General features: G+C 39.7%; 1 protein-coding gene across 2 annotated transcripts in view; it reads left to right on the forward strand.

The window, feature by feature from the left end:
- METTL8 (methyltransferase 8, tRNA N3-cytidine) overlaps positions 1-21,369 on the forward strand; it is a 77,808-nt gene that overhangs the window by 50,421 nt on the left and 6,018 nt on the right. For both annotated transcript variants that reach the window (XM_070422774.1, XM_070422773.1), the window contains 4 exons: positions 8,685-9,055; positions 10,436-10,485; positions 16,538-16,601; positions 17,786-17,925. In XM_070422774.1, the coding sequence (XP_070278875.1) occupies positions 8,685-9,055; positions 10,436-10,485; positions 16,538-16,601; positions 17,786-17,925 (625 nt within the window). The remainder of the gene's footprint in view (positions 1-8,684; positions 9,056-10,435; positions 10,486-16,537; positions 16,602-17,785; positions 17,926-21,369) is intronic.

A 21,369-nucleotide genomic window follows, 5' to 3' on the forward strand; every position in this document is an offset into this window, starting at 1 on the left:
AAGCATTTGGTGTGTGCTTATTAGCATGTCCAGTCTCTTTCTGAGCAAGTTTTTCTGGCTGTCGTGGAGACAGAACAAAAGATTCCATTGTAAAATGACTCAAAGTGATCGAGGTTTCTGATGCATCCTGTCTGCGTCCCCTCTGTAACACTCCTCAGCGCGGTGGACTTCAAACATGCCAGGGAGCCAGGAGAGGAACACACAGTGAGGGTGACCGGTGCATCACACTTAAGCAAGGTTGCACGTGGCAGAGAAAGAACACTTTTGCTCCGAGAAGCTGAGTGACAGGACATTGCAGTGAGAGTAAAAGCCGACCTAGCCACCCAGTCCAGTCTCTGCCAGGGATCACAGAGCTGCTAGTCTGCGGAAGCTCATCTGGTGAGGCTTCCAATCTGGTATTTAATGTCTCCAGTGAATATGGGTCAAGGTGAATAGATCCCTTTAAAAGCTCTCCTGGCCCAAACTTTGTGAAAACCCAAAGGAAGCTCTGACCCAGATCTCCCAGTGCCTCTGTTAACCAGCATCCCTTCTTACCTAGGAGAGTCCTAAGTCTTTGAAAGAGCCAGTTTTCTCCCATCACAAAGTATCCCCTTTACAGATGGTTATACAGCATGAGCTTATCTTACTTATTTTAATGTCACTGGCAGGAACTGCTGCTAGTTGGTCTCCGACTCTGGCCACCTCTCCAGCACATTTCTTTTCTTCTTTTTTAAAATATATTTTTATTGATTTCAGAGAAGAAGGGAAGAGAGATAGAAACTTCAATGATGAGAGAGAATCATTGATTGGCTGCCTCCTACACACCCCACACTGGGAATTGAACCCACAACCTGGGCATGTACCCTGACCTCCTGGATCATAGGTCGACGCTCAATCACTGAGCCATGCTGGCTGGGCTCCAGCACATTTCTCTGTGTGTGTCAGTCTGTCCTGTCATTCCCATGTCCAGTTTCTCACCTATTGTCTCACCTATTGTCTTAGCTGTTGGTGAGAATTGAAGTCAGGAAACATCCTCACAATTCTGAAAATAAGAACTTATCCATCACAGATGACAGTCATTTTTTGCTGTGAGATGGTTGACATTTTGTTTTTGTGATTAAAATGTATTGCATCCAGGCTCTTCTCAGCAATATTTCTTTCAATTAGATGCCCAGATTAATGATTTTTAATTCCACATACCCTTTGTTAAATTCTTTTAAATTTTATTATAGACCATATTTCTTTTAAAAGAAGGTTAATTTGAGAAATGAGAAAAATTCATTTGACAGTTTTTGAGTTAACGTGATTATCCTGTACAATAAAAGGCTAATATGCAAATAGACCGAACAACCAGTCGTTATGACGTATGCTGACCACCAGGGGGCACGCATGGAACATGGTGGACGTTGGCAGCAGGTGGCACAGCGCTACATGGTGGGCATTGGCTGTGGCGGGATGGTGGAATAGGTGAGCAGGGGTGCCAGACCAAGGCGGGGCACCAGTCGCTGTCATCGGGGTGAACCTCTGGTGGTTACTGAAAATTCTTTGTTCCCGCATGCTGCGGTCCCGCCCAGTGCTTACACCTGCTGCCGGCGCCAGCCCTGCTTGCACCTGCTGTTGGCGCTGTCAGGTGCAAGCAGTGGCTGCTGGCCCTGATTGACCCTGAGGGCTTCTCCACCTCCCCCTGCTCCTGAGAGGCTATCAGGGCCGGCAGCCACCACTTGTACCCGCTGCCAGTGATGGCCCCACTTGCATCCGCTGCCGGCCCTGGCCCCAATAGCTCTGCGCTGTCAGTGGGTGTGAGCAGGGCCAGCGGCAGCGGCTGGAGCTGGGCTGCCAGCAGACAGCGGACCGGGGGCCACAGTGGAGGGGGCCGGGCAGGGGTTGGGAGGATGGGCCAAGACCCACCTGTGCCCACTGCAGCCTCGTGGCCCACAGTTCTTTTCAAGGTGCACGAATTCCTAGTATTTTACAATTTTCTAAAAACATCTCCAGTGTATTATATCTCAGCTAGCTATTTAGCAAATGTAATGGGTTTTTGAAAGCAGCTGTGCTTTTACTCTAAAACAGCGGTTCTCAACCTGTGGGTCGAGACCCCTCTGGGGGTCGAACAACCCTTTCACAGGGGTTGTCTATGACCATCGGAAAACACATATATAATTATATATTGTTTTGTGATTAAACACTATGCTTTAATTATGTTCAATTTGTAACAATGAAAATTCATCCTGCATATCAGATATTTACATTACGATTCATAACAGTAGCAAAATTACAGTTATGAAGTAGCAGCGAAAATAATTTTGTGGCTGGGGGTCACCACAACATGAGGAACTGTATTAAAGGGTTGCAGCATTAGGAAGGTTGAGAACCACTGCTCTAAAATATCCTTATAAATAACTACCTAGCTAGAATAAGTTATCTATGTCAAGCCAAATAGTAAAAGAATTCCGCCATACCTTACCTTGAATAACTTTCCACTTGAGAGTATCCTATGTGAAAAAAAAAAAAAAGCAGCTAAAAGTTTTTTGTGCTGATAAATTTAGGGTATTGTTTATAAGTCAGCTTTAATTTAAAATTTCATGCAGTGCTCTCAGAAATGTACTTTTCATTTCATAACTTTAAGAGTTTTCTTTTATTAGACAATGGTGAACTTTATCAGTGACATGTGGAAATTACCAACTTTGAGAGCTCAGGTATTTGCGTAATTGATGTGCAAAAGTAACTTTAAATTGCTTTTTGTTACACTGCAACTTAGAATAAATTTTCATAATTCATATTAATCATATCATATATGTCAGATAATAAATGGTTTAATTCATTTTCTTAGTTATGATATTCAGTGTGATTCAGAGTGAATTCTGAATACTTAAGTATTATTAGTGTGTCATATTCCTCCTTCCCCTCAGCAGTACTGAATTTAATAAGTGAATAATTGAGAAGATGCTTCATTTGGCTGTGTTTAAACAGATCACTATATCCTTTTTATTGCCATTGGCATAGAACAATTAATTCTGAGTTGGCAATCTAGGAATGTGAAAGGAAAAAATGCGCCTCCAAGAAAAATTGATCATTAATATACCTATTTAGAAGGTCAGTTGGGCCAGATAAAGACAGGGCAGATTTCCCTTCACTATATTCTTTTATCATTATTGGCCTGAACTTGAGGTAAGTTAACAGCAGGTTGAAACTAAATGTTTCACTCATGGTCAAGAAAGTAGCTCTTCCAAATCCCCTGCTATCACAGGTACTCTTGCAGTTCAGGAAATTAAATCATATGCTGAAGGTGTTTATGTTGTCTCATAACCATAATTATGAGTTTGATTGAGCTCCCATGGGGTCTCAGAAGCTGTCACGCATTACTGTGGAGTTGCCAGGATTGATTGGAGATACTACTGAAAACACAACTTTAAAAAGCAAAAAAAAAAAAAAAAAAAAAGGAAAGAGTTCCAGCCCATTAACCTTTCCCCATCCTATCCTAAGAGCTGTTGCTGTTTCTGTTTTGTTTCTATGCCACAAACCCATCTATTCTCATAGAGCATTTAATGTTGCCATTGCTCACCCTAATTTCATCATATAATTTTGCATACATAATTGATATTTTATATAATTTAAATGGAGTTTAATTCTGTATTTCTGACCTGTTTTTATGAAGGTTTACTCCAATCAGCATTATTTTTACAACTTAGTTATACTGATTATAAGTCATGCTGAGGTTTTCATTTTAACTTGGTGTTTCATAATGAGAAGAAAGTACAGAATTAGAAAAAACAGATTAATTTGCAACAGCATGGATGGACACAGTGGGTATTATGCTAAGTGAAATAAACCAGACAAAGACAAATACCGTATGATATCACTTATATGAGGAATCTAAAGAACAAAGTAAACAAATAAACAGAATTGAAACAGACTTACACATACAGAAAACAAACTGATGGAGGCCAGAGGGGTGGGGTGCAGTGGGTTAGGGTGAAATAAAATAAGGGGATTAAAAAGTGCACATTGATAGCTTCGGAATAGTCACAGGGATGTAAGGTAAAGCATAGGGAATAGAGTACGCGATATTGTACTAACTATCTGTGGTGCCAGGTGGGCACTTGAATTATCAGAGGGAACACTTTGGAACCTACATGAATGTCCATCCACTATGCTGTACACCTGAAACTAATACAAAATAGTGTTGAACACAAAAATAAAAAAATAAAGTATCAGCAGAAACCTGGAAAGAAAAAAGAAAAACATTATTTTCAGAGGTATTTTGGAGGGGCTACCTTTGATTTTCTGTTAGGAAGGCAGTGTAGTGTAATGGTGTTAAGAGTATGAGCTTTAGAGTTTGATAGACTTGGTCCAAGTCCAGGCTCTGGTGGACCTTGGGAAATTTTTTTTATCTCTTCTGACCTTGAATTTCTTCGCAATTTGGAATAATACGTCTATTTGAATAATACGTCTATTTGTTATTAAGATTAAATGGGAAGAAAAAGCCAAGTAAAGCATTTGACATAGTGCCTAGCACATAATCAATACTTAGTATGTGTAATTGTTGTTATTTTTAATGATGTTGTTATTGGTATAATGATTTATGTCATTGTTTGGGGTTCTTTTCCTCATAATTTTGAAAATTAGGAAATACTTGAAAAAGCCTTGAAAGTATATACACAGACCTTGACCATCTTCTTCTAATAGTATTCAGATCCTTTCTAAAGATTTCCTAGGCCAGGGCTGAATTTAGATGCTTGATATATTTGGTACATGAATCAGATTCCAGGCATCTACTGCAGATTCATTTTCTTTGTAAATTGTAGAAATTAAAATAGTAATACAGGCTCGTTTTTATGACAGCAGCCTTATCCAAGATTTTGTAGTTTGTAGAACCGATCATGTCTAATATTCTCCATAAGTTCGTGGGGTTTAATAGGAAAGTACATAGACTTTTTAGAGCTTGAACACGGAGTACATTCAACCTCTCATCAAATGAGGAAACTGTCTAGGCAACTTGAAGGAAGAATCAGCTAAGATTCTTTATCTTTGTGTAAGATGTAGACAAAGCTGCAAAAGAAAGAACTACATAATAACCACTAAATTGTTAGCATCACTCCAAATTTTCACCAGATTTTGATAAATGAATGTAAAATAATTTTTTGTGTTGCAGTCAGTGTATAGACGATCCTATGTGAATGTTTTCTCTTATTATTATCCTTTCCATTTTCATTGCTAAGTAAGGTTACTCTGTTTTGACCTGCATGGATTGCTTGGTCATGGTTTGTTGGGTATTTGAGTTATTTCCCAGTTTTTCCTCTTACAAATAGCACTGCTATGAATATCTTTTCTTTCAAGTTACTCCCTAGGTGTCTACGTCCCTACCACCAATTAATTCCTAGGGGAATAGTCTGCAAATTAATCGCGGTGTACTATTATATTCAATTTACTGATAGTTAGGTTCAAAATCACTTCACAAGTAGCTTGGTATTGGAAACGCAGATACTAGAGATTTGACTAAATGTAGGTCTTGTTAGGTGGTTGCTTTTTATTAAGCAGAAAAACCTTCTACCAGCATAGAGTGAGTTACAAAGAAGATTTTTTCTTTTTTGGTGCCTTTGACCAGAATCGAACCTGGGACCCTTCAGTCTGCAGACTGATGCTCTATCCACTGAGCCAAACCAGTCAGGGCACAAAGAAGATTTTTAAGATAAAAGGAAGAAGGCAAGATGCAAGAAGACCCTGGGGAAATTAGACAGTTTCCTAATTCCTCCTGAGTCTGATTTGCAGAATGTTGTTTTGTTTTCTTTGTATACACTCCAATTTTTAAAAGTAGAGATAGGACTATTGTAAAGATAAAATGTAGCATGTTTAGATTAATCATAAATAGGCTTCCTTCCATTAGTGTGGATGTGAGCATGTCTTGGACTTCAACATCACATAATTCTTTTGTTACAGAGATCTGCTTTCATTTCTCAGGCCTTAAATACAGATGGGAGTTTCTGTCTTTATAGCATTCCTGCTGCCAGATACAGTTCAGGCTTGATGGGAAGAAAGTCTGTGGCCAAATGGGTGGAGATCCATGGTGCAAAGCCATAAAGATAAAAATGGAAAGAAAAGAAAAACTATAAGGGCTTCAGGCCAGGGCTCTGTAACAAAGACAAACCTCACTATAGGCACTGCTTGTTCTAGGGCAGGGGCTTCTTTAAAACTATGGAAAAAATGAGTCTGTTATTTTTATTTTTAGCTTAGTTTAATTTATTTTTGGTATATAGTAATTTCACAGATTAAAATTCAAATGAAAATTCTCAAACCACTAAGTTCCTCTCTTTTGAGGCAACCAGTATTACTAATTAAAGATTATCCTTCTATGCCAAAACCGGTTTGGCTCAGTGGATAGAGCGTCGGCCTGCGGACTGAAGGGTCCCAGGTTCGATTCCGGTCAAGGGCATGTACCTGGGTTGCGGGCACATCTCCAATCCAGTGGGGATGTGCAGGAGGCAGCTGGTCGATGTTTCTATCTCATCGATGTTTCTAACTCTCTATCTCTCTCCCTTCCTCTCTGTAAAAAATCAATAAAATATATTTAAAAATAAAAATAAAAAAATAAAGATTATCCTTCTAGAGCTATTCTGTACATATATATAAGTATATAAGTATATATACATGCATGTATGTTTCTGTGTATGCACACACATGTATTCTTTTTCTCTTTTTTTTTTTTCTAACCAACGGTTGCATGCTAACATATTGTTCTACACTTTGCTTTTTCACCCAACATTGAATCTTGGAAATTATTCCAAATCAATAGGTTTTTTATTCTTTGAAAGCACTTTTGAAATATCATGTGTCTACATTGGGTGAAAATAATTCTTAACCCATGGATTAGGCCTAGGGAGTAGGCCTGTTACATAATAGTATCCAAGAAAAGTTTGTTGAATGAATGGGGGAGGGAGAGAAGAAGTATATTAGTTTATCAATTTAAGGTACAGATAGAAAGAGGCAGAAAGCTAAGAATTCCCTAAAATTTTGAGACTCTTGACCAAACCCTGACCCTGGGATCCAGTGAAATCTAAGGTTTGATATCACAAAATGCATATATCTTTTAGAAAGGCATCAGAAGTTCTCTTTAAGACTTCATATTAGGAGATGTCAGTAAGAAGAGATGCCTCTGGAGGTGGGGGAAGAATGGAGTTATGAGATGGTCCTTAGACTCTAGGAGTCAGCCCGATTCTGCTGCGATGGAACTCTAGGCCGTGGAATAACTGGGCTCATCTGTTCTGTATTGTCTTTCTTCCCATGCAAAACAGAGGGGTCAGAGTAGATTATTTCAATGGACCATTCTATCTCTAAGATTATGTCATTTATAATACCATCTGATTACCAATTTACATAGATATCATGTTGAAACTGCTTTCACACAAATAAAAAATAATTTGTTCTTTCTCTAAAATAATAAAGAGCCTTATAGGTTACTAGAGGCCCAGTGCACAAATTCGTGCATGGGTGGGGTCCCTCCGGGCCAATCGGGGCCAGCCGGAAGGAGGGACCGTGGGAGGTTGGCCGGCTGCGGGAGGTTGGCTGTGGGAGCTCACTGACCACCAGGGGGCAGCTCCTGCATTGAGCATCTTCCCCCTGGTGGTCAGTGTGCATGATAGCTACCAGCCGGTCATCCAGTCGTCTGGTCCTAATGGTTGCTTAGGCTTTTATATATAGAGACTAGAGGCCCGATGTACGAAATTCGTGCACTGGGATGAGGGGGTGTCCCTCAGCCCGGCCTGGTCCCTGGGCCTGGCCGGAGATCAGGGCCTATTGGGGCTTGCCTTCCCCCAGCTGCCAGCAGCTGGCCTGGTCCCCGCCACTGCCACTGCTTGCCATCTGTGCGGCGCTGCCTGCCCTTCCCCCGCCACTGGTTGCCTTCCTCTGCAGGCCACAGGCATAGGGTGCAATCACTTGGCTGGCCTGGGCCTCCCTCTGCGGGGCAATCACTGGCCAGTCCCACACACCCGCCGCACCTTCACTGGCTGGTGGCCTGGGCCTCCCTCTGTGGGGTGATCGATCGCAGGGCCCCCAGATTGATTGCCCTGCAGAGGGAGGCCCCGCACACCCGCTGTAGCAACACCAGCGCCACCAGCCAGGTAGCCTCGGCCTCCCTCTTTGGGGTGATCGATCACAGAGCACCCCCATTGATCGCCCTGGGCCTCCCTCTGTGGGGTGATCGTGGGGTGATGGCGGGGCCCCCTGACCAATTGCATTGCACCCGCCTTGGCTGGCCTGGCGCCAGTGCATGTCATAGTGTGGTCGTCTGGAGGCCATCCGGACGGTCATTCTGCTGTTTGGTCGATTTGCATATTATGCTTTTATTTTTATAGATTGGTAAAAATGTGATTATTGAGATTCCAAGATTGCACTGTAGAAAGCAGTTTGCAATGATTATATTCCTCACAAAAACTTTCTGGCCAAACTATTGAGATGGAAGCAGATGAACTGTATACCCCACACATTGACACATTTTCAGAGAACCAATACTCTGTAGTTTTAACCTGTAAGAGTTAAAAAAATCAAATAATTATAATGTTAAAGTTATTCAATACTAATTATACTTGTTATAAATGATAAATGATATATAATACATTTAACAGATTTAACTATTAAACATATTTAGTTATTAAGATAACTAATAATGTAAATCATAGTTAAGTAATTTTTCTTCTTCTTTCTTTTAGTTAAGTATGAGAGGGAAGCTAATAAATACTGGGACACATTTTACAAGATTCATAAGAATAAGTTTTTCAAGGACCGTAATTGGCTGCTGAGGGAATTTCCTGAAATTCTTCCACTTGACCAGAAAACTGAAGAGGAGGCAAAAGAATTATCATGGGATTATGTAAAAACTAATGCTGCAAATTGTTTCTCAAGAAAGCACTGTCCTATTGTGCCTGAAGAAAAGAATTATTATCAGAAAAGTTCTGGTTCATCAGATGGTCAAAGCAAAGCAGAATCTGATTTTGCCAATCTCCACTCTGAAGAGCACAGAAAAGGACCTCTGAAGGCGGAGCTCTTTCCTGGTAGCAAAGCCACTTTCAGAATCCTAGAGGTACTGCACTGCAGGGCCAGCATGGGGCCTGGCAATCGTTTTAAAATGTACATTCCAATATTACTTTATTAACTATCCAGATTTTTTTAAGGGGAAAATTATTGTGATTTAAAATTTTTAAAAATTTATCTGTTTTAATTTCCAACTTGAGAGCAGTTTTAAATACCAGTAAAGTTTTGGCCTTAATTTCTATCTCTTATTGTTATTATTTATTTTCAGGTGAAACAGAAATGTGAAATATAATTTGCTAATCTGGTGTATAGGCCTTGATTTTCTACGTTTAAGAATACACATTTTCCTTCTGATTATAAAGGTAGAATATATTAATTACAGAGAATTTGCTAAAGAGTAGATAAGAGAGGGATAAGGACACATATGTAATACCTTAATCAATAAAGAAATTTAAAAAATAAAAAAAGAGTAGATAAGAGAAATAAAATTGTCCTCCTCCTGTTAACATTTTACTGACATTTTCTCCTTTTGTTTATACTGTTTTATATAGTTGAGCTATACTATAGCTGTATTTTGGGGTCTTGCTTTGTTTCTATTTAACATTATATCATAAGCTGTTTTCCCTATCTTTAAGATTTTTCTATAAACATTTTCATAGCTACAAAATATTTTACTATATGGAGTACTATAATTCTACTTATCTTTTTTCACACTACTAAGTATTTAAATTGTTTTCAGGTTTCTACAACAAACATCTTTGGAAATAGACTTTATTTTCTTTTATTATCTTGGATTAGGTTTACTAGTTCATAGTTTATTAAAATGTTTAATACTCTTAAGATATATTGCCAAATTGCTTCCTAAGAAGTTGTACTAATACCAGTTCATGGCACTGTGTGTCTATTTCATCACATCCTCAATTGATTAGAATTTCTTATTTTCATGCTTTCTGCTTTATAAGACAAAAAATATACCTTGTTTAATTTGCATTTCTTTGATTATTAAATAGGTCATATAGTTCTTCAAATGCTTAGAAGCCATTTGTACTTCTTTTGTGTTCTTTTTATTTTCTTTGCTTATTTACCTATAGGTTTTATTTGTTTGTTTATTTTTAATGAGCTCTGCCCTTTATCATATTTATTGCAAATGGGTTTTGTTTTGTTTTTCCACAGTGTTTTGGTCATCTTTTAACTCAGTTTATTTAGGTTTTGGTGTATAAAAAACTTTAAATGTTTCCATAGTTAAATTTCTTAGTATTATTTTTGTGCTTTATTCCATTACTTTTGAGTTTAGAAAACTCTCTTATTCCTGGAGGTCCAGTAAATTTCTTCTAGTTTTGTTTTGTTTTGTTTTTTAATTAAAAACCCAACATTGGTGAGAAAAATTCCACCTTGCTTTCATGATATTTGTTTGTTCTTTTGATTTTAGGTTGGCTGTGGTGCTGGAAATAGTGTTTTTCCAATTCTGAACACTTTGCAGTGAGTTCACTCCTATAAATTTTTATATATGTATGGGGGTATTGAGAAATTCTGGGGAAATGTTATCACGTATATGCCAGTAGTGTTCTTGTTCCCATATAAAAAATGACTAAGGCAAATTTCAAAAGCAGTGCCTTGGTCTTAGAGCCTAATTTCAAGTTTACTCTGAAAATAGTGTTTCGCAGCCGTGGGTTGTCCACCATGCATTGAAGTATTTTTTTAAGCTTGTTTGTGTGGATGAGTGAGTAAGAAAAGAGCAAGAGAGTTGATCCTTCCACTGAGCTGTGAATTGCTCCTCGAGGCTACATAGGTGTCATTTTACACACAGAGACTTGAGTTTAAAACTTATGCTTTAATCCTCATTTTATCTTGTCATTACTACCAGAGCCACTCCCAGGATAAAACCTTTGGATGTCAAATGATTGTCTCTAGACTTGTTTGGAGGTAACAGCAACTAACCTTAAGACTAAAAGAAGTGGATGATAAGGACTGAGATGTTTTCCTGGCTGGTCCTTCCCTATTCCCGACCTCCCCTCTATGTTTTACTATTTCCATGACAAAGAAGACACACCTTCCAACATTCTTTACCACCTTTTACATGTGGCTGGTCTGCCAAGTTACTTTTTAAATTTTTTCCCATTTACACAATGGCTTTTCCATTCTTTTTCCATTATAAAGTCAACATAAGCACATTCCAGAATATTTCCATTAGAGGAAACGGGGCTTGGGGGTGAGGGTGGGGGTGGGTTACCCATCATCCTCATTATCCTAACATAGCTACTGACAGAATTTTTGTTGTAATTCTTTTCAATCTTTTCTCTATGCATATTTTTTAAATTTAACGATGCTATTTTTTTTAAATTTCGTTATGAAAATGTAAAAGCATTCAGAAAAATAAAGAGTACACAATGAATCCCCACATACCCACCACCTGGATTCAACAATTATTAATATAATGCCAATATTATGACACTTTATCTTTAAATATGACATGTCTTATTATGTATTTCCAGAAAAATCAGGGCATTTTCCAGTACTATTATAAACCTAACATAATGAATAGTAGTCCCCTAATAGCATCAAATCACCAGTTAAAGTGGCCAAGGAGAAGTGATGCTGGCAGATTTGCAGTTCTGAATGGCCTTTCTCTCTTTGTACTTATTTCCTTTGTTTTCCCTTTTCCAATATCTGGGCTGAAATTTCCTGTTCTTTTATAGCACATAGCCAGGTTCCTTCACTTCAGTGATCTCCAAGCTTATAATACACATAAATCTACGGCATTGGCAGTCGATTATGTGTTACTTTATGACTCATCTCAAGGTATTATTTAGCATGTCATTTCTTTATGTCTTCTCTCTCCAACCACTGTTTATATTCCTTGGGGGAGAGAGCATATTTTATTTACCCTAATCTGATTTTCCAGATAGCCTAACAGTACAATATAGATAGGTTGAGCTCAGTACATATTGATTCATTAATATCTCGGATTCCCCTCTTGTTAGTTGTATTTTTCCCTTTCCGCTTCTCCCTTCGACTGATAATTGCAAGCTCTTGCCTCCTCACTCTTTGGCTCTTCTCATCTTGTATCTTTATTTTGCCTTGTATCCACATTTTAGAAATCACTGTAGCTCAGTAATCTGAGCTAATGAATGCATCTTTAAAAGGCAACCAGTGATTAACTTTCCATTAGACTTCTTTTTCCCCACCTAAGAAATTATGTTTTATTACTTTTTGAGAGTATAGGGTTAATGTTTTACATTTTCAGAATATTTTACTATAATTAGACCTTTGGAATTGAGAAGTCATATCATTCTCCAAGGATCGTTTATTTCTTAAGCCCCTGCCAAGAGAGTGCTTGGTGGAGTGGCAGTAGCAGTGATATTACACCTACTTGCTGGGAGAAGGGCCAGGGCAGTCAGCTGATTTCACAGAAATGCTCTGGAAAGTCAGTGAGTGGTCACAAGACCTGAACGTTGGCTGCTGATGCAGTGGGAATTCAGTCTCAGAGGTCATGCTGCCACCCTGGCAGGACACGTGGCGAGCGGCCCATGCTCTCCTTTAGCAACTAGACCATTCTGTATCGTGTGGATGTTTAGTAACTACTGCCCAAAGGTAGACTGCATTCCCTTCATAATGAGCTAGACATGCCAGTGTCCAGAGAAGCATTTTGAGTTAAATGGAAATTTTTACAGAACCCTGTTAAGTTCTTAAGTTTTTAAGTTCCTGGAAGGCACAGGGAGATCTTCCTTTAAAAATATGGTAATGATAATAAATAATAGCAACAGCAGTAACTTAATAATGACTAACATTTATTAGGTGCTTACTCTGAATTAGACACCTTTCTAGAAACTGTACTTACACGAACCCATCAATCTTTACAACCACTTTAGATGCCGTATTTATCTCTGTTTCAAAGATGAGAAAACAGTTACTGAGAGATGATTTAGTACCAGTTAACTTTTCATAACCAAATTCTATTCATCCAACTTGAACTTATTTGGACAGATCTTAAACCAAGTGTCAATCCCTAGTGCCACAAAACAAATGACTGACTATGCATGACTATAGTGTTCATCAGTGGGTAGCATTTAGGAATATAATTTGAGCCTGGCTGGCGTGGCTCAGTGGTTGAGCGTTGACATATGATCCAGGAGGTCACAATTTAAGTCCTAGTCAGGGCACATGCCCGGGTTCTGGGCTCAATCCCACTAGAAATATCATTGATATTTCTATCTCTCTCCCTCTCCCTTCCTCTCTGAAATCAATAACAATATATTAAGAAAATGCCCTTACTGGTTTGGCTCAGTGGATAGAGCGTCAGCCTGCGGAATGAAGGGTCCCAGGTTCGATTCCGGTCAAGGGCATGTACCTTCGTTGCGGCCACATCCCCAGTGGGGGGTGTGCAGGAGGCAGCTGATTGATGTTTCTCTCTCATCGATGCTTCTAACTCTCTATCCCTCTCCCTTCCTCTCTGTAAAAAATCAATAAAATATATTTTAAAAATATATATATATTGAGAAAAAAAGAATATAATCTGAGCCTGGGTGATATTTTGCTAAATGCATATTTGTGTTTAGAGTCCATATTTATTTAAAAGTCCTCTTTGCTTAAAATGCTTCCTGAATCAAATTAGAAGTTCTTGTTGGCCTGTGGACTGAAGGGTCCCAGGTTCAATTCCGGTCAAGGGCACATGCCTGGGTTGTGGGCTCGATCCCCAGTGGGGGACGTGCAGGAGGCAGCCAATCAATGATTCTCACTCATCATTGATGTTTCTATCTCTCTTTCTCTCCTTTCCTCTCTGAAATCAACAAAAATATATATTTTTTAAAAGTTCTAATTATGTGCTTCAAGACCCACCTGAATATCCTATCTCATACCAGTTTGGGCTGTTGGGATCAATTCTGCTTCTTATCCCTGGTGTGTGACTCCCACCTCTAAACCCTTGTACTGTTTCCCCTTCTCCCCACTTAGCAATGCTATCCCCTCCTTCAAAATGTTTAAGACTGCCCTGGCCGGCATTGATCAGTGGTTAGAGCGTCGCCAGCACACCAAAGGGTTGCAGGTTCAATCCCCAGCCCGAGTCAGGGTGCACACGGAGGCAACTAATCGATGAGTTTCTCTCACATTGATGTGTGTATCTCCCTCCCTCCCTCCCTCCCTCCCTCCCTCCCTCCCTCCCTCTCTAAAAAGCAATGGAAAAAAATATCCTAGGGTGAGGATTAACAACAACAAAAACTCCTAAGACTTAAACCTCCAGAAGCCTGCCCTGGCAACACCCCTTTAGTAGTTGTATAAAACCAGTTATGTCCCCACATAGACTATAAAATCCACAACAGCCAGGACCATTATGATAATTAAAATTTAATGGCATACTGATCCCTTTCTGTGATTCAGACACGGACTAAGTAACATGATGCAAGGATTATTTGATCCTAGCATATGAGAGATGATAAGGAAGGATACTGGCCCACAGAATTCAAAGTATACAGCTGCCCATTAACAACCATGGTCCAGCCATTGTTAAATGAATTTCAGATAAAGGCCAAATAGAACTTGTCTGAGTTCAGTGGAGGCCAATTAAAATTAGTCAAAATTTTCATGTGTCAACCTCTCCACCACACCACACCCCAGAAAAAAAAAAAAAAAAGAGCTAAATTTATGTGCTTTATTTACATTTTGTAAATAAACCAACTGAGTCTTGAAGAAATTAAATCAAATTCGCAAGTTAATAAGTGGCAAATCCAGGATTTAAACACAGGCCTGTTTGATTCTAAAATCCATACTCTTCTTACACAACTTCATTACTACTTTGTACTCTAATGCTTGGTACATATATGAGTCTCAATAAAAGTTTGACAATAACTTGAAAAGATAACTAAGAATTAATATAGTAGTGTTTTAGTCTTTAGAAATTGTATTTACAAGCTGTGTGTGTGTGTGTGTGTGTGTGTGTGTGTGTGTGTTCCGCCCCTTCACAGCATCAGAGGCCCATGAGCCAAATGAGTTGTACACACAGGAAGGGGAATGAAGCACCACTGAAGGGACACAGGGGCCTGTGTCTGGGTTGAAGGGTAGAAGTTGCCTAAGCTAATAGTAGCTATAGACCAGCGGTTCTCAACCTGGGGGTCGTGACCCCTTTGGGGGTCGAACTGTTATGCCCAGATTTCAAGATTCCCATTAGACCATACCAGGGAGCCAGCCAAGTCCAATGCAAAAGCAAAGAGTCCTTTATTATCAAACCCGGGGTTTGGCTCTCAGCCTCCACCGACACGGTGAGACGAGAGTGCCCGCCCATGGGAAAAAATGGAGTTTTATAGGGGGGTGGAGTGAGGGGGGAGGAGAGATGACTGTGGGCCCTGCCGATTGGCCAGGTGCAAGTCGGGTCTTGTTACACAGGATGTGGTCATATCTATGGCACGCAGGTCCCTTGATTGTCATTGGTTAGTTTAAAGAAATCCTGGGCGTGGTTAGCAGAGGCTTGGGCTTCCCGGAAGAAGGTACTTTCCTGAGCACATGGCTGCTGCCCCAACATGGAGGATACGGGGCAATATGGAGGGCATAGCCCTCGCCCTTTCAGAACGACCCTTTCACAGGAATCACCTAAGACCATCGGAAAACACATAAATAATTACATATTGTTTACAGTAGCAAAATTACAGTTATGAAGTAGCAACGAAAATAATTTTATGGTTGGGAGTCACCACAACATGAGGAACTGTATTAAAGGGTCGCGGCATTAGGAAGGTTGAGAACCACTGCTATAGACTGTGCTGCTAGGGGCTGATGTGAATGTTCCCCCACGTCCCACGTGGTTCAGGGTTCAGAATCTGGAAGAGGGGCTGCACGCAAATGAAAGAGACGAGACAAGAAATAATTTGGAAATTGGGGGCCAGGCAAGAGCCCATCCCAAGAGGATGGGCTCCCCTGTGCTCAGGCCTTGCCATCCTCATATTCAGTTTGGGATACACCTATAGCCCTTAGGCAGGCAAGTTCCAGCAACAGACCAGACTATCTTATCAGTAAGGATTTACATGACTATCTGGTGGGGAAGTTGTTCAGCTACCATTGTCTCGACTAAACAGTGGGTGCATAGCCCTGACCTTTGCCAGGGCTCAAAGGTCACCAGCCTTCCAGGTTCCTTGTCCACACCTCTCTGCTAGTGAAGACAATGGGCGGCTTCCCACAGGCTGAGAAGAAAGAGTGCCTGTGAGGGGCAGGAGGAGGCTGAAGCAATGCTGGTGGATGACTTTGGAGGTTTTCCATGTGAGAGTGTGGTTTGAGGGGAGGTAGGCCTTCGTAATAGCCTTAAAACCAGGACAGGAATATGAAATGAACCCTGTCATTAATAAGTGTTTGAGACAATGTTGGTTCAGAGGCAACAGGAGGGCCACCCACAAACCACTATTGAGAACAGTATCTACAAAAACGAAATGACAAGCCAAGTATCATCCAAAATTCTATTGAGGAAGTACTTATTAATTAGTTCAGACCTAGTTTTTTTCTTCTGAGCATATCCGGATTCTAGATTTAAGTACTTCTTTCATTTTCACAGGAATGCTCCAGAATCCTTTCTTTATTGTTGTGATTTCGCCTCTGGAGCTGTGGAGCTAGTAAAGGTATGCCTTGGATTTTCTGTAAGGAGAGCCAGATAGTAGTAAGAACCTGACTTATTTGCTGTGGAAGTGATTTGGGCCAGGGGAGGGAATGTTTCTGCATCAGATGTCATCTGTGGCCATTTTTAACTGAGCTTTTACTATTTCTGGGACTCATACCATCAACAGATGCCTAAGTTAGGACCCTAAAACAATAAAAGTTGTTTTGAATTTAACGTAGAGTTGAAGGGACTGGTACACCTAGAAAGGCCAACAGCTCCTACAAGGTGGTCTTGTTCATGTCTCTAAAGCCTTACACACAGTCTGGCACATAGTAGGCATTCATTAAATTAAAAAAAAAAATGGGGGGAGGGGCTTGTTTGCTTGTGCAGGCATATAATGCAAATCTAAAACATCCTAGGAGGTAAGGAAAACAGTGGGGAACCTGGGCTTATTTGACCAGCCCCCAAATGCTAGTGAACGTATCCTTAGCAAGAAGAGGCACTGTTAGGAAATGGAAAAGGAAAGGAAATTCTACAAACAAAAATGTATAGTAAACACACGGAACCTAATTTCCGATAATAGGAGTAATAATTATTCATTGTAGACATTTTCTAAAATATTGAAAAGCCTGAAGTGCACTTACAATTACACTTCCTAGAGCCCTAGGATAAATCAGTGTTATTAATATTTTTGTATGTATCCTTGTAGTGTTGTTTCTGTAGGTGAATTGTGTGAGTGTGTGTGAGTGTGTGTGTGTGTGTGTGTGTGTGTGTGTGTGTGTGTGTGAGAGAGAGAGAGAGAGAGAGAGAGAGAGTGTGTGTGTGTGTGCTCTAATGCAAACTTTTTAATATAGCTCATGGAGGCCTGCACAAGCAATGGGGGAGAGCTGAGGAGCAGCCCTGTGCCTCTGAAATAGTCCCGGGGAGTCTTCCAGCAACACTGCCTACGGACTCATAGGACTGCCCTACCCCACTTTTAAAATTAAAGAGGGATGGCAAAGAATATTTGTTATCAACTACAAGTGGTAGACTTAATTTTTATGGCTGCTTTTGAAATAAAATACTGAATCAGAAATAAGATGCATCCAAATGTATAGAGAAAGGCACTAGGGAGAAGTAAAAACATTGACCTTTTTACTTTAAGAAAAATATTGTAAGTCTGCTAACTACTTTCCCCCCCTTCTTTTTGTTTCTTTATCCTGACAGTCGCACCCATCCTACAGAGCAGCCCAGTGCTGTGCCTTTGTTCACGATGTTTGTGACGATGGCTTGCCCTACCCGTTCCCAGATGGGATCCTGGATGTCGTCCTCCTCGTCTTTGTGCTCTCTTCCATTCATCCTGACAGGTGAGTGAAGCGAAAAGGGTAAAGCACATGTGGAAAGCCCCTTTAGCAGCAGCAGTTTTTAGAACTATCAAAGCAAAAATGACAATTCTTGCATTTCTTATTTAGTGAACTACATTATGTATAATATGCAGCCTTTTAAATGCAGTTTTCCCTTTCTTCACACTTTTAGAAAGAAACTGGTCAGACTGCTTCATTAGTGAGCTTTCTGTCACTGTCAGAATGAAGGGTGCACACTCTGGCAAGACACATACCTATTAAAAGTGACAGTGCTTCAAGGAAATTACAAATTCAGAGCAGCCTAATAGACTCCCAGGAGGGAAATTGTACTTGGTGATCAGAAACAAACATCTTTGATTTAGCATCTTTCTGAACATTTGTGAAGAGGTGGGCTGTGAATCTATTTGGCTTCACACAGGTCTGTCCAGAGGCTTTAAAAATTTTGTTTTAAAGAAGCCCACTAGGGAGAAAAAAAAGAAGAAGAAGAAGGCCACTAGGGAATTAGGGGTTGTCAAGATTGTCAAGATCTGCCAGATTAACCTTGGACCTTTATAATCTAAGGTTGGCCTAGTGACATTATTTAAATATTTATGACTTAATTTTTTTGTTCACACGTGATGTTTTGTTGTTGGTGGGTTTTTTTTTTTTTATTAATCCTCACCTGAGGATATTTTTCCATTGATCGAGAGAGAGAGAGAGAGAGAGAGAGAGAGAGAGAGAGAGAGAGAGAGAGAGAAAGAGAAACATTGATGTAAGAGAGACACATCAATTGGTTGCTTCTCGCACACACCCTGACCAGGACTAAGGATTGAGCCTGTAACCAAGGTATGTGCCCTTGACTGGAATCAAACCTGAGACTCTTCAGTCCGTGGGCTGATGCTCTATCCACTGAGCAAAACTGGGTAGGACCACACACAATGTTTTGAAAGAGTAAACCTAGCGTTTCTCCAGAGGAGAAGCATAGAGCTATTATCAGCAATTAAAGTGATCACTTTTCTTAAAATTCTGCCCTTTGTATATATTCAGGCACATGTGTGGCTTCAGGGGTTGTGCCTTCATAAGGTTTCTTAAACGTGGGCTTTCTACTGTGGTCGTAGACTCCTCCAGGAAGAAGCTCTGGGAGCAGGGACAGGCTTGGCATCAACCACTTTTTGTTTGATGAGTGTGACCCTTTCCCAAAGAGGCTGAGTTGCTATGTGCTTCTCTCTTTGCAACTACAAGGTCACTAGGACCCTTTACAGTCCTGTTACTTCTCATTCAGAGATGGGCACTTGGATTACTTTGTGGAAAAACAAATTAGATTTCCAAATAAATCTGAATGAAAGATACATTTGCACTTAATACAGCAGGTTCCATTAAGCTACTTTTCCCCTCCCAGTTTTTATAACCTATTTCTTCCTGCTAATCTGTTTAGACTATTGGCATTATTCAGGTACTAGTAAAAAGATGTCGTCTACATGTTTTGTTCCATAGTTAAAAGGAAGAATAGTCAAAAGGATGGAGTAGGTGGATAGAGAACAAGATTTTCTATTTGACACCCATAACAGGAAATGTTTAAATTCCAAATAAGACCACAAAAGGACTATTTGAAATCAGTGTAGACGATGTATTTTCTCGTGATTTGAATAGAATGTTAAAGAGAAGGGAAAGCAGATGTCTTGGGAAGATTACTTTTATTGTATAGTATGTTTATTCTATTTATTTATTATAGAATGAATTCAGATGTATCACGTCAGTAGCCACTTTCTTATCTACATGGAAATGATCTAAAAATAAGGTCAATGAGTAGAAAGAGGGTCATAGAAAATGAAAAGGCAAGACAATATTTTTAGGGTCATTTAGGATTGTGGTAGTAGAGTCAGTCCCAGGGAAGTTCTAGAAAAGTATTCTTGCCAGCCTGGAAAATCCATGCACAAATGAACAGCAAGTGGTTCAGCTAGACCTTGAGCCTGGGGGCCCCAGCTTAAATGGAAGGCTATACAAGAAGAGCTAGCTGTCCTTGTCATTAAAATGAAAGAAAGTATGTTTACCACAGACTCAAGCATAGAGTAGGCAGGCAATACTCATATTTAAAAACCTCTTCTTTTCCTTCTCTTCTTCCTTCACCCAGAGGATAGCAGAGTTGGCGCAAGTAGGGTAAAGGAAGAAAAGGGGCTTTCTCCCCTCTCGTCTTGTCCATCTCACTGCCAGCCACTCCTGCCTGCAGCTCTCATTGGCCCTGGAACTGTATTATGAGCCAAGACGGGGTGATCAAGAAATGAGCTACCACCCGTTGCCTTTACCCACAACCCCCGACATGAAAAGATAGTTGGGAAGAAAAGATTTGCAGATGGAAGTGGCTACATTTTGAAGTACAGTTGACCCTTGAACAAGGCAGGGATTAGGGGTGCTGTCCCCTTGTGCAGTTGAAAATCTGCATATAACTTTTGACTCCCTAAAAACTTAACTACTAATAGCCTGCTGTTGACTAGAAACCTTAACAATAACATAAACAGTCAATTAACATACCTTCTGGATTTTATAGGCATTATATACTGTATTCTTACAATAAAGTAAGCTGGTAAAAAGAAAATATTGTTAAGAAAATCATAAGAAAGGAAAAATACATTTACAGTACTGTACTGTCTTTATTGATACCGTATTTTTATGTTGTCTGTTTATAAGCTAGGTTGTCTGTTGGTCCTACATCAGTATTATCTTACACGATACAAAACACTGTAGATGTTATAACACGAACACTAGACATCAAAAATGAAAAGATATTGTGAAAAAGAAATTCATACTTATTTACAGGTATAATGATTCATGCATTGATAATGGGGAAGAAGCAATGTAATCGCTTTATGGCAGCATAAGGTAATCAATACGATTGCTTCACAGGAGTAAGGAAATCTCCAAAAAAGTTTCCAATATGTTTATTGGAAACAGTCCCTGTATAAATGGACCTGCACTAGTCAAACCCATGCTGCTCAGGAGTCAGCTGTACTTGGCTCTTAGGTTTTCTGCGTTTTTGTTTCATGCTTGCTTTAGTAATAATTGCAAAAGGAGACTTTTCTCTGTACATAAAACATATCCTGAAAGTGAGTTATTTTAAGGTTTAGATATAGTCATATTTAATTGCCAAAGCCTAAGAATATAAGCACAGTGTGGGAAAGAAACCTGTAATAAAATAAACAAGGAAAAATACTTTTCTTTTTCCCTTTTGTGTACTTATGTTCCAGTTTTTTAAAAGAGCTTTTGATCTAAGCATGCCACCTCTTTCTGTTATATTTCTCTTTTGTTTTCATAGTTATTTTCGTGTTCTCACTTCCTTTCGTGTATCTGCTTCCTTCATAACCTGGCACAGCTTTTCACCCCATTATTCCACTGAACAGTGTCTTAATTGGAAAGAATGTACAGATTATCTGATCCCAAGCCCTCACTTTTAAAACAAGAATATCTCAGAAG

This window comes from Myotis yumanensis, unplaced genomic scaffold, assembly GCF_028538775.1.
Source record: "Myotis yumanensis isolate MYYU_CA2020_CCGP unplaced genomic scaffold, mMyoYum1.0.hap1 SCAF_8, whole genome shotgun sequence".
NCBI lineage: Eukaryota > Metazoa > Chordata > Mammalia > Chiroptera > Vespertilionidae > Myotis > Myotis yumanensis.